The 14,346-nt window shown below is 40.1% G+C and overlaps 1 protein-coding gene across 2 annotated transcripts in view; it reads left to right on the top strand.

The window, feature by feature from the left end:
• Positions 1-14,346, top strand: part of LRP8 (LDL receptor related protein 8) — a 221,395-nt gene that overhangs the window by 160,914 nt on the left and 46,135 nt on the right. For both annotated transcript variants that reach the window (XM_020799651.3, XM_072997637.2), the window contains exon 4: positions 1,484-1,612. In XM_020799651.3, the coding sequence (XP_020655310.2) occupies positions 1,484-1,612 (129 nt within the window). The remainder of the gene's footprint in view (positions 1-1,483; positions 1,613-14,346) is intronic.

The raw sequence follows: 14,346 nt of genomic DNA, 5'->3' as shown, positions 1-14,346 counted from the left end.
AATCTTGGCCAGCAGAGGAGGTGGTGAAGGCTTCTGGGAGTTGTAGTGACCACTGCTCTAAGCAAGCAAATGTTCTGAGGCTGAATAGGACTTGTGTCTTTAACACCTAGTAGTATGTTGACTTGCACGATATCTATAATTGTCTGTTGCTTCTTATATTACTGTGATTCGGGAGTAACTGTGCTCCTGTAGTCATTGATAGTTTCAATGGTGTAAAATTTGGAAAAGAGAATTGCATATCATGGTTGCCTGTGTGATCCATATCTTCCCTTTTTCTGGGGGAGGCTTTTGTGTGTCCATTAAGAATTTGTTGTTGTTTAGTCATTTAAGTCGTGTGCGACATGACCCCATGGGCCAGAGCACACCAGGCCTTCCTGTCTTCCACTGCCTCCCGGAGTTGGGTCAAATTCATGTTGGTTGCTTCGATGATACTGTCCAACCATCTCGTCCTCTGTCGTCCCCTTCTCCTCACACTTTCCCAACATCAGGGTCTTTTCCAGGGAATCTTGTCTTCTCATGAGATGGCCAAAGTATTGGAGCCTCAGCTTCAGGATCTGTCCTTCCAGATCAAGAATTAAGAATTAGTTGTCTTATTTACTTTTTTCCCAGTTGTATGCAGGCCCATGAGTTTAGCTGCAATTCCTTTTTCTCATTTATAATTGTTCATGATCTTGTATAATATACTGCAGCTTTGAGGTTCTTGAGCCTCCAGAGTTTGTAAGAGAGTTTTCCTTCACAGCACTATTTACATAGTTTACAACTTCACATAGTAAAAATATAGAGCAAACCAATAAATACTTAAAAATGTGTCAGTAGAATTATTTGCATAATATCTGGGTGATGTCTCATCATTCTGGGAAGCAGAGCTCCTCTGAAAGTGTATTGTATGAAGGTTTCATATGTTTGTTTGAGGAATTCATTTTGTTCTCGTAACAGAGCTGTCCATTTAAGATTTTATTTCTGTCCAAGAAAGACAACACTGAATGTGGCCAATTAATACGTGGTACTAATTGGTGTACGGGAGTCAAAGTTCACAGGGTTGTGGGGCTAAGACTTAACAGAAGTGATCCTATAATCTGCCAACACACACATGCATGCGCGCACAAAAACATACGCTTTATTTGTTTCCTTGGACTTTAGCTGCACTCCGTACAGTAGCTTAAGAAACTAACAGGTTTTGGCCAAGAGCAATGTACTGTTATGAGCAGCTCCTGTTGTAATTCAAAGTCCCATGGTCTTGAATGGGCAGTTAAATCCCACTAGCTTTACAAAAGGTGTGTTGGTGTGTTCTTGGTGGGTAACTAAACTACTAGAATTATTGTTATGACTCACACAGCTATGGGTACTATCATTGTGAGTCTCGTATCTTCGGAATTCAGTTTTGCACAAATAGTGGTGTACTCTTGGAATGGCAGGTTTTAAGTGTATATTTATTTGAAAATACTGACTAACTGACTGATTGATTGTGGGTTTTCTTTTCTAGCCAAACTAGTATGCCTAGCTGAAAAAATTAGCTGTGGAGACTCCAGCAATAAATGTATTCCTTCTTCATGGAGATGTGATGGAGAAAAAGACTGTGAAAATGGAATTGATGAAGCCGGATGCACTAATGGTGAGCATAGATAGCACAGCTTTTGTACTTAAACATCATTATTTGATCCTCAGAGTACCAAAATTATCTGACTTCCATTTTTGTTCTTCTTCTCTCTGTTGTTTCCTGACTTTGCCCAGCCTTTTGGATCAGTGCACTTGCTCTGTGCAATGGAGCAGAATCATCAGGTCTCCAATCTGTGATTTCTTAGTTGCAATTACTTTTCAGAAGGGCGTTGAAGCCAATATCATAGTACACAGGTTGTGTAAGCCCCACGTACTGCTTTGACTGGAGACTTCTTGGAGTTGCTGATCCATTGCTTATACACCTGAAGAGGATGGGGGTGGAGAAACACTGAAAGCGCTATACTCCTGTTATTGTTATGTGCCGTCAAGTTGCCTCTCACCCATCATAAATGAATGATCTGCAAAATATTCAATCTTCAATTGCCTTGCTCCTGTAGAAAGATTCTGTTCTAAGAACAGACTTAAAGCTCAGAGAAGTAAAAATCTAGACATAGGGACAGACTCTACAGTAAGTCATAACAATTTGTTATGGGAGAGGAGATTCAGCCTACAATGGACATTGCAAAATTAGATTGAGAAAATAGGCCACAAGTAGGCTGGGTATGTTTTTTCACTTCCAATTGTTGTGGTCAGATTTTCTTTGCCTTGTGCTATGGTACATTTTCATGATTTTTAACAATTACCTTTTTTGCTACAAGTTCACTAAAATGTCAAGACTTTATATTGGAATGAATATCATCCCAGTTGCCTCAAACCCATCAAACATATAATTGAACAAGTGCCATTTTTACTTGTTTAATAATCTACACTGATCAGAACACAATGCCCATCAGAAGCTGTTTCCAGCAAGGGCCTGAACAACTGTTTTTCTCTTCTCTATAGTTCTTCATATTGTAATCCTAGATGGACAGGGGATGGGGAGGAAGGCCTATAAGAAGGAGAAAAGTAGGGCCTCCCACCTATTTTGTGTGGATGGTCCTGTTTCAGGCTCATATTTGAGACTTGTTTCATATATTATGCAAGATGAAATCAACCTTGAAAATATAGCCCACAGAAATTACTAGTCTGTTTAGGGTAGCAAATCCAGGTTTGAGGGCTGAATTTCTGCAAGGAGAAGCCCCCCCCCCCCCTTCTCTAGCAGTTTACTGGATTTCTGTGTTGAGCATAGAGCAGAAAATTCTGCTCCTCCTCCATCACTCACATGCATGTAATTCATAGTTATCTTTAGCTGTATGTGTTTTGTGCCATCAAGTCACATCCAGTTTTTCATAACTTTAAAAAAGTTTTCAGGTGTTTGAACTACTTAAGGAGTAGTTTTACTAGTGCCATCCCCAAGAGAGTCTGCATGGCTAAGCAGGAATTTGAATTCAGTTCTCTTGTGTTCTTGGCCATCACTCTATTGTATGGACTACATCATACTAGCAGCTCCTGCCTTTAAGCCACCAGAATCTATATGAACATTATACCATTTTAGGCCACTTCAGAGTTTTTCCGGGAGGGAATGACGGACTTTGGAGGGCCCCAGATTGATTAATGAGGCATGATGTTCAAAAAGCAGGTGGCCAGGAGTAGAAAAATAAGAAGGGAGAAAGGTTGGTTTCACATTGGAGTCATAGTGTCTGCATCATGAGAAAGCTAAATGGATGAGGATGGATCTGTAGACATTCAAATTTGGTTCTGGCCCTAGAATTATAGGACAGGAAAGGGTGAAAGGGTTGAATAGATGACTAGAATAAGCATGACATCCCTTTGCCTCCAGGTACTTGGCAAGATGTGTTCAGCCAGTTTTAAAATATCAGTGATTATCCCTGATAACTAGATGTTCTCGGGCTGTGTCATTTTAATAGTATACTATATATTCTATTTGTGTTTTTTTTAAAACCATATACTAATAAGGAACAGAAACTATAAATTGGAAATATCATTTTGCTTTCTGTTTCTGGCTACTGGGCTTTCCCTTTCTTGGAATGGAATACATCTGTCAAATCTGGATTTGACAACCATATCTTTACTGTGTTGAAGTTATCTGGATTTCAAAGGCTTGATTTCAATCTCTTCTCTTATCCAAATCTGATAGAATCCCTTTAATCTTATCTACTGAAACACTATACTGTAAGCATCTCCATTTTGTTGCCCTTCAGAGTCTTTTCCGTCTTCTCTCTCTCATCTTTGCTGTACACTCATTCCCAAGCATAGATAGGAAGTAAAAACATGTTCCTTTCTTATTCCTTCTTTCTGAGTATACTCTGTGGGTTCCTTCATTCTCTTCCTTGCCAGCTTGTTTTATTGCAAGTTCTTTCGAACCATCAATATCACTCCCTAAAACGGAACGCTTCCTGTCATGTAAGAGGCTGCAGTATCAGAATATGGAAGCAGTGTCACTCCCACAGATCTTTCTGAAAGGGAGTTTGTCAGTGTTGAAAGTAATTTTCTCATCTTATGCAATGCTTAACAGCTAGAGAAAGCATTTGAAAAGAAAACTCTAGCTGTGTTTAATAGACGGCAGTTGCACTTTTATATTATAGGAAGTGCCTTGCTTTCCTCGGAACTTCAACAAGGTTGCATCTGAGACTTATGAGAAACTTGCTTAGAAAGAGCTGGATCTTGGAGCAGAACTTTATCAGGTGGCTCAGAGACAAGAGATCTTTCTGAATAAAGACTGACAAACCTTAATCCCTTTTCATATGGTAAATCTTAACGGTGGGAGCTATATAACAATGGAAATGTTTGTGATGGGGGAGACTCACCATACAACATTGGGGAAGACAACTGTGTCCTTCCATAATTAATTATGGAATTTTTAATGGATTTCTGCTCCCATGATCCTTCAATATTTTCTGTGCCACCTGATTGGTGAAACTTGCAGTTCAGTGACATCTGAAGGGCCACAGTTGCTCATATTACACTTTCAAACTATTAAATTTAATCCGAATTGAATTATCCATTCATTCGTATCTGACCAGTGGTAATTCCATGAGCCAGCTTTTGAATTACTGTCACAGAATCAAGCAAATGCCTCCTGCAGCAGTTACTTTTCCTGATGCAATACAAATGCAGGAGCAAGTGATACCTTTAATTGACCATTAAGATTTTTTTTATAAAGCAAACAACTAGCTTTCAATGATAAATCGTCTTCTTCAAAGCTGTGCATCAAGTTCTTGTGGGCAGTTCCAAACCTACGTGGTGTTATTAATGCCCCAAATTCACATAGCTGAGGTGTAGAGGCCAGGTTAGCTTCTTAGATAGAAATAGCTACAGCATGCGTGTTGATTTCAAGCTTCTCTTCATTCAGCAGTTTGGAATTTATGGCCCATCTCTTAAAACGGAGGACAGTCACAGGCCATTTGGGGGCCCCTCCTTCTTCCTTTCTGCCGTTTTGAAACTCAAAAAGTTTATTTTTTGCTGGGGGAGGGAAGACTGTCCAGTGGCATGGCCTGCCTCTAACAGAGTTGGGATTTAGTTAAACCACCAGGAACAGTCAATTTAAAACAGAGTAAAACCAAATAAAAAACATGGCTAACAAGGCCAATGGACGTGATGTCATGCCAGTGGAACTATTTAAAATCTTAAAAGATGACGCTGTTAAGGTGCTACACTCAATATGCCAGTAAGTTTGGAAAACTCAGCATTGGCCAGAGGACTGGAAAAAATCAGTCTACATCCCAATCCCAAAGAAGGGCAGTGCCAAAGAATGGTCCAACTACCATACAATTGCACTCATTTCACACGCTAGCAACATTATGCTCAAAATCCAACAAGGTAGGCTTCAGCATTATGTGGACCAAGAACTCCCAGGAGTACAAGCTGGAGTTTGAAGAGGCAGATGAACTAGAAACCAAATTGCTAACATGCGCTGGATTATGGAGAAAGCCAGAGAGTTCCAGAAAAACACCTACTCCTGCTTCATTGACTATGCAAAAGCCTTTGACTGTGTGGACCACAAGAAACTATGGCAAGTCCTTAAAGAAATGAGAGTGCCTGGCCACCTTATCTATCTCCTGAGAGATCTATATGTGGGACAGGAAGCAACAGTTAGAACTGGATATGGAATAACTGATTGGTTCAAAATTGGGAAAGGAGTACGGCAAGGCTATATATTGTCTCCTTGCTTATTTAACTTATATACAGAATACATCATGCGAAAGGCAAGACTGGTTGAATCCCAAACTGAAATTAAGATTGCAGAAGAAATATCAACAACCTCAGATATGCAGATGATACCACTCTGATGGCAGAAAGTGAGGAGGAATTAAAGAACCTTTTAATGAGGGTGAAAGAGGAGAGTGCAAAAAATGGTCTGAAGTTCAACATTAAAAAAAAAACTAAGATCATGGCCACTGGTCCCATCACCTCCTGGCAAATCGAAGGGAAGATATGGAGGCAGTGACAGATTTTACTTTTTTGGGGTCCATGATCACTGCAGATGGTGACAGCAGCCACAAAATTAAAATATGTCTGCTTCTTGGGAGGAAAGCAATGAAAAACCTAGACAGCATCTTAAAAAGCTGTCCAAGAATTCCTGAACTTGGGAACCACTGATCTGGAAGACTGGCTTACTTAGTGGCTTTAGCATCCACTCTGATACATCTATATTCACTTAGTAATGGGAAAAAAGAAAGCCAGTTCCTTCCCGCCATGGTGCAGTACAATATGTCACTGCCTCTCTCAAAGAAGACAGGGGTACTAGCTAATCTGATTTTAAGTGTTCCGATTAACTACTAGGTCGTTATCATTAACCAGTATTTACCAATAATGCAATGCATTCTGTTTTAATTCAGCTCCAAGGTCAAAACTACCTGTGGTTTATTGGTCTCCTAGATGAAATATCCATATTATTAATGAATACATCTCTGTAGATCAATTTATTGAGTTGACTGTCCAGAGGGAGTTTTTTTTAATATATTCAGGGAACCATCAAAGAATAGCAGAAGCTTTGGATTGATTTTATTGAAAGTGTCTTTTACTAAGACGAGAAAGAGATTAAGCAGAATCAATCCCCCATTCCTCCCCTACAGCTGTTTCAGCATGCACTCATTGAGGCCACAAAAAACATTTCATGCTGTTTTACAGCATGTACTTTATAACATGATCAAAAGGATCTTAAAATGTAGTGAATGAGTAAATCTTTTGGGGTTATCCTGCAGTAGTAAAGCTCAACACTGAGCAGGTTCCTTACTTTGAAGCAAACTGGGTCTTCCTGGCCATGTCACTTATTCTCTGCAGGAAATTTTATTTGAGAATATTTTTTCTGGTACTGTGGAAAAAAATGCAGCATGAGTGCTATGATAGATGAATGAAAGAAGGGTAACTTCACCCATGTCTCATTCTTCATTCTGGAGTGTGCTGCCGTTACTCAAAGTGCCTTACAGTCTTAGTCTGTGGTGTATGTCATACAAATGATAGGTCTCTTCCATGTAGAAATGAGCATGAATCACAAATTTGATTAATCACGTAAGATAAAGGCACATGCATCTATTTCTCCATGACCGTACTAGGGATAAAGGGCAACATCTTCCTGTAGTCTGGAAACTTCCAGATAACCTCACCTGGATGACTGGGAATCTTCATAGATATCTTCCTGTAGTATGTGATGAAATGCAAACACTTATTACATGGGATGAACTATATGTGCGATGAATGCCATTTCCTACAAACAGAAGCTGGCTTTGACGAAGCAAATTCAATGTGGTGAAACAGCCATAAGACACCTGCTTCACAATTTTGTCTCCTTTACATCTTGGTACCTGGGGATGAAAGACTTGGAACTTAGATTTTAATTTGGACTTCTAGAAATCTATCCTTTCTACTTCTCACCTCATCCTACCTCACTACAGTTCATCCTATTTCACGCTAAAGGGAGTCACACAGAGAATTTTCCAGTAGAAGAGAAATAAATGTGTGCGTACCCCTGTTCCTCCTTGCATTGCACTGAGAAGGATATTTGGGCAAACAGAGAAGCTTTTGTAATGTGGGTTGTTTTGGGGGGTTTTATCTGTGCAATTTAAGTGTTAGGCTTAATGCTCCATGATGCACTGCTTTGCATTTAATTACAACAAAGAGATTATGTGTTCAGGCTCAACCCACCCTTATTTCAGTGTGTTGGTGATTCTAGCCAACCATGGAAGCACTTCTAATTTTTCCCCTCTGTTGTGAACCTACAGGATAAATTTGAATATGGGATGAGATATTTCCTGAAAAACAATGAGGATTTTTTCTGCAATTTCTCATGCTTTTTAAGGAGCTCTAATACCTTAAGCAGTGATAAAGTAGCAGCTGTACACTATTTAATTTCTGAATAGCCAAGGCGTAATGCATAAGCTTTGATCCTTCCAGCTGTCCAGTAGTTAAAACAGCATGTAGAATCAAGGGTGTAGTATTTTTCTGCTTTACTTTATTTATCAAAGATTTGTGCTTAATGACATTCAGGGTTTTTTTTTAAAAAAAAATTACAATTCTTTCATGTTTGCCTGTTGTAAGAAAGGAAATGGGTTTGGAACGAACATTTCATTCTAATGGTTCGGAAGGAGGCCAGATGGCTTTCTCTTCTTTCTGTAAGGCATATGTTCAGAGAACAATTTTTAGCATCAGTTGTGGCATCATGTTTCATATTTATAAAAGATGCAATTGAAGATCCTATTTGCTATTATCAGGGAGGGAGGCATATTCTCGGACTTTGGCTAGTTGGTACTGAAAGAAAAAGATGTGGCCGATTCCCTGTTCCTTTTTTCTTTGGGTTGCACCATAACCGAGACCAGAGAATTCACAGCTCCACCTGTCTCATTCTTGCCAACCTGTGCAGCTACATTCCCCATTGTGTTGGTGAGGTCGCAGAGCCATCTAGCAAGACAGGAGTGGCAGGAGAAATTTTCAGCAAACCTTTTAGGCTTTCCTTCCCATTACACAAGCTGGTCCCTATTGTGTGCTTTGTTTACCCTGGTGTTTGCTGCACAACATGTAATAAAAGGAAGAGGCTAAAGAGGAGGATTCTCCCGCCATACATTCATTGTAGCAAATATGTCCTGCCAACATGGATTCTGCATCATCTATACTTTATGTTCAAAAATAAAAAAAGAAGGAAATACTAGTTGAAACTTATATTAGAATGAGTGCTGGAAGACCAGACAAGAATGAAATGCAGTTTTATTTTCTCTGTTTGTTTGTCAGCAGGCTATATATGAAGAATGGAAGGACAACACAGGTGCAATAAAGCCAACAGGAATATATTAGCATTGAATTCTTTTCTATACTATTTTTATATTATACATGTTTACCTCAAGTTAAATCCAGTAGGAGTCCAACTAGAGTAGATCCATTAAAATACATTGTTGGTCAAAAGTAAATGATGTTTCATTGACTTCAGTGGACCTACTCTAGTTGCAACTGACATTGGCTGAAATACAGCAGTGTCAAGTTATGCTGGATGTTATTGGCTACAGCCACATTTTAACTTTTTCTTCCCCCTCCTAAGGTCACTCCAGTCCTTTTGGTCCCTGGGAAGCTTTGGGGGACAGCAGAATGAGGGCAGAAACTCTTAAATGGCTGCCATTAAAATCATTGCCACAGGTCATGCCACTGCTGCAGGGACTGGCAGTGGCAATTTCCAAGTGTTTAAGATCTTCTGCCCCTGTACTGTTGTCCTCAGGACCAAAGCAATCCTAAGAGAGCCTAGCAACCTTTGGTGGGGGATAGGAAGCTTTAAGTTATAGAAATATGGTCATGGCTGATGACATCACCAGACTTACTCAGCATAATTTTTATGTTATTGGATGTTCGCCAGTGAATTTAGCCCTTTGCATCAGAAAACTCAGTTTTGACTTGATGGCATACTATCATCATCATCTTAGTCCAGTTTAGTTTCGAATTTTATTATTTTGTCTGTTTCCTTCCTCTCCTTCCCACATATCTGTTTCTTTTCCTGGCCTAAACTTTTGTTGGTAAAATTTGATACGCCAAACACCAGATTTTTTTTTCCTTTGCTTTAGTGGAGTTAAGGATGGAATGTGCTGACTATACTGACTCTTTAGTTCTTTCAATGCAGTAGTTTTTGTCTTAGCACTACTAGCAAATTCCCATCAGGATTAAATCAGTCAGAGTAGAGTTTTAATGGGGCAGTGACCTCACTTAACCAATAGTGAGAACATTGCTTTGTACATCGTTATTGAGAAGTGTTGCGCCTCTGGGAATCTGAGGTGCTGTATTTGCAAGGTTCTCCTCCTGAAGTGAATTTGTGATCAATTTAGTTTGTTCTTTTTCTGTTCATTGAATTAGAAGCTGCCTTGCACTCAAGGAAGGTTGGGAAGAGTTTTGCTCTGCTTTTGATACATGGATTTCCATTGTGTATGCATCCCCAGGCACTGTATTTTGCTTAAGAATTTGAAATAGAAAGCATGTGTTTCATTTTCTTTTAACATAAGACTATTTAGAAATGTATAAATATGCATAAATCTTTTCATAGGCTATATATGCATTCTTACAGTGGATAAAGATAGATAACTCTTTCACCATTTGGACACTTATATACATTGTAAGAATGTGTCATTAATTTGATATTGTTTTGTATACATTGCAAAACTCATCTTGATTTGTTATTAACCATACACAATTGGAAGAATTTCAGTAATAGTATTCTTATTAACATAATTAATCAAGCAGTCTCTTCTAGACAGTTTTATATACATTTCTGATGTTTTGTGCAAATAGTCTAGCTGTCACTAGTAGATGCAGAAACTATTTGTGATAGTCTTTTCATATTTCATGTTTTACATAGAAAATATGTTGTGGATTTAATGATAATGATACATGTAATATTTCATTACTATTTTTAGAAATAATGCCCCTGTACCTTTGAGCACATCACACATAAAAATCCCTTTTTATCTATTCTTTCTTATTTCCATCTGTTACATTACATTTTTTAAAAATTTTCTGTAATCAAATGTTATTTTGTATTTGATATGTATTTCAGATCTTTTACAAAAGAACAGTGTTAGTTTGTCTTATTTTACTGCGTAACCTTTTGGCTAGACATTTTAAATGATAGCCTAATTTTTGGAGGAAAACTTCTTTGTGAAATTTATTAATTTTTCAAAAGCATTAATTATTGTACTCCTTGATTGTCTCAATTCTCTGCAGTCCTATTTACACTTAATTGGATGCAAACCACACTGGAACCCAATGGATCTTTCTTCTGAGTAAACACAGATATGATTGCGCTACAAATATATGGCAAACTCTCTCTCCTTTATTAGAAAGGAGCACAACTGTCTATATTGGAATGGTTGTGTAAACTTTCTCCATCCTGGTTCATATGTAATAGGGCCTAAATCATGGAATAGCATTACAAGGATGAGTCACGTTGGACATTAAGCCCTCATTTTCTCCAGCACAGCTGTGAGGGAGAGATTGATAAGCTTTCACATCCATTTCAGATCAGCCACTGTATAGCACTGTGTTTGAACCCTGAACTGTGATTTACCTAAACAATTCCCCTGAGATATCCCATCCTTTTATTATTTATTTATTTATTTATTTATTAAATTTATACCCCGCCCCTCTAGACCATGTCTACTCGGGGCAGCTTACAACATAAATTAAATCAATATAAAATATATACAATCATAAAAATACAATTACTATATTAGTTAAAACAATTAATTTAAGAAAGGATTACCAAGATGGGGTAGGATAAGGAAAGAAGAAGAAAAAAAAGACTTAGCTGACTGAAGGGAAGGCCTGCCTAAATAGCCAAGTTTTTAACTGTCCTTTAAAAACACCCAGCGAGGGTGCCAGCCAAATTTCTGTTGGAAGGGTGTTCCACAGCCAAGGGGCCACCGCCGAGAAGGTCCGGTTTCTAGTTTTTTCCTTCCGAGCCTCTCTCGGCGTCAGACCCCTCAGCCGTCTCTGCTGGCTATGATGGGTGATCTGGGTAGATCTGGGTGGGAGAAGACGATCTGCCAAATATTGAGGTCCCAAACCGTTTAGGGCTTTATAAGTGATCATTAGCACTTTGAAGTCGACGCGGAAACGGATGGGCAACCAGTGCAAAGCAGCCAGAGTGGGGGAGATATGCTGGTGTTTTCTCACCCCACTAAGTAGCCTGGCTGCCACATTCTGGACCATCTGAAATTTCCGTATCAGCCTCAAAGGCAGCCCCACAATGGTCTAATCTCGAGATTACGAGCACATGTACTAGAGTGGTGAGGGCCCCCCGATCAAGATATGGACGCAGCTGGGCAATCCGCCATAGATGAAAATAGGCGGAGCGGACCACAGACGCCACCTGGGTTTCCATGGTAAGCGCCAGGTCCAGATGTACCCCCAAGCTGCGAACCTCATTCTTTGCGGCAAGGGTCATCCCCTCCCAAAAAAGAAAGGGAGTTACCTATACCACTGACGGAAGGACCACCTACCCTCAAGACCTCCGTCTTGTCCGGGTTCAGCCTCAACCCATTCGACTGCATCCATTCCAGTACAGTCTCCAGGCAGCGCTGAAGGGACAGAACGGCATCCACTGAGGTAAATGAAAAGGAGATGTAGAGCTGCGTGTCATCAGCATACTGGTGACACGAGGCTCCACACCCCCTGATGACCCCCCCCCCAGAGGCCTCATGTAGATGTTAAACAGCATTGGAGAGATGATCGACCCCTGTGGAACTCCGCAATTGAAGCTCCACGGGGTCGAACCTCTCTCTCCAAGCTGTACTCTCTGGGGCCGGTCCTCCAAGAAGGAACAGAGCCAAGCAAGCGCTAGGCCACCTATTCCTAACTCAGAGAGCCTCCCCAGGAGGATACCGTGGTCAATGGTATCAAAGGCCGCTGAGATGTCAAGGAGGACCAACAAGGAGATATTGCCCCCATCGGCCTCCCTCAACAGGTCATCCATCAATGCGACCAGTGCCGTTTCCGTACCATAGCACGGCCTGAAGCCGTTCATTCTATACGACATTTCGCTCCTAAAGGCTGTCAAAGGAGGAAGAATTTTGATGGAATTCTCCTGAGAGGGATTCAGGAATCTTGCTTCTGATTTCTCCAAGGAATGTCTCTTTCATTCTACAGTCATCTCTGCAGCCTTTAGCCGCCATTGTACCTTCCCACACTTAACACCCAGGAAAAATGTCATAAGATTATTTCTTTCACATTGAGGAGTATGTGCTGCCAAGGAAGTTGCAGAGTAGTGATGGGATGCGTAATAAAAAGAAGAAATAAAGAGCTGCACCCTTGGCCACCTGACAGTGCTGCTGTAAGCTTGAAAGTATAACCAAGGGAAATGTTAAAGTGCCCGAAGAATGAGGCAGAAAAATTGAATGTTCTTTCAGTGTTTTTTTTTTTTTTAATTAAGGTCTGGGTGATGAAAAACAGCACAGCACTAAGACTCAGAATTCTTCCTAGAGCTGGACACAACGCTGCTTTCTCTCATGCCTACTGCAAGAGCGTACAGGGAGGGAGTTGTGTCATAGGAATGTATGTATGACTTGCTCTCTTCTTTGGGGTGCACTGGAGAACAACCAGTATTGCTGCCACCAGGAAGCCTCAGTATCTGCAAAATCTACCCACTCTAAGCCCCTCCAGAATGCTCCTTGAGAACCCAATCAAAGTCCATGGAGTCCCAGAAGCCTGAGTTCCCTGGCTGTTTGTGTTCCCCTCAACATAAGAACGATGAGTTCAATAATTCAGTTCCTGTCAAGTGAATACCAATCTTACAAGGGGGTGACAAAACTGAAGTTGTGAAAGTGGTAATGATTCCAGGGAAATGTTAGAATAGCCAATTCTAGCTGGAGCCACTAAATTTAGATCCCTTCCTCTTCAGCCACTTACCTGGGAACTCACCAAGTGAGGATTTTAAACTTTATTAAAGAAATAGAGACTTTATTAAAGAAATCTTTGAAGGTACCAACATGAATTTGACCCAACTCTGGGAGGCAGTGGAAGACAGGAGGGCCTGGCATGCTCTGGTCCATGGGGTCACGAAGAGTCGGACACGACTAAAGGACAACGAAAGAAATAAGGAAAGGCAAGTCTAAATATAGCAAAAGATAAGTTCTTGAAAATCCATAAGCCAATTTAGGAATAAGGAATCACCATATAAAAGGTCTTGATAGGTAAAAGAAACTCCCACAGAAAGAAAATAAGGAAGCCATCTTAGCCTGAGCTAACTTTGGAGGACTTACTGAGGTTTTTGAGCTAGTGCAGAGTATCCCTTCTTACCAACATAATGTACTGAACCTCCATGTAAGGACTACCTTCTACTGAAGAATAATTCAAATGTTATACCTTTTCCCTAGCTCTTTTGAGTACTATCCCTTGGCCAATCAAAACAGAGTTCTGTTAGAATGTTCTAGAAGACACTTCTCTCTCATCTGCTATGGGCATCCAGTTAGGGTACATCTGTGCTAATTTATAACCTATTTTTCAAATGGAACACATCAACGTCAAGACACTTACTTATCTCTCTTGATGTCCAGATGGCTGACTATCAGCCTTCCAGCATTTTTGAACCTCATCTCCATCCAGCTCAAGATGAACCCAGCTTAGCTTTCTGGCCAAAGCACAATACAGTAATTTACACTTTGCTGTTACAGGGTGGCGGGTATTTTTCAGATCTTCTTGACATACTGTAAGCATCTGCAAAGGAGACAAAATGTATCTACAGTGTCTTCTCAAAACTGGAACATTCGAGAGTTCTGGGGAATGATGAGTACAACATGTAAATTGAACTGCCTAATAACATTA

This window comes from Pogona vitticeps, chromosome 4, assembly GCF_051106095.1.
Source record: "Pogona vitticeps strain Pit_001003342236 chromosome 4, PviZW2.1, whole genome shotgun sequence".
Taxonomy (NCBI): domain Eukaryota; kingdom Metazoa; phylum Chordata; class Lepidosauria; order Squamata; family Agamidae; genus Pogona; species Pogona vitticeps.
The sequence above is the reverse complement of the archived record's forward strand: the minus strand, read 5'-3'. Positions and strand labels throughout refer to the sequence as shown.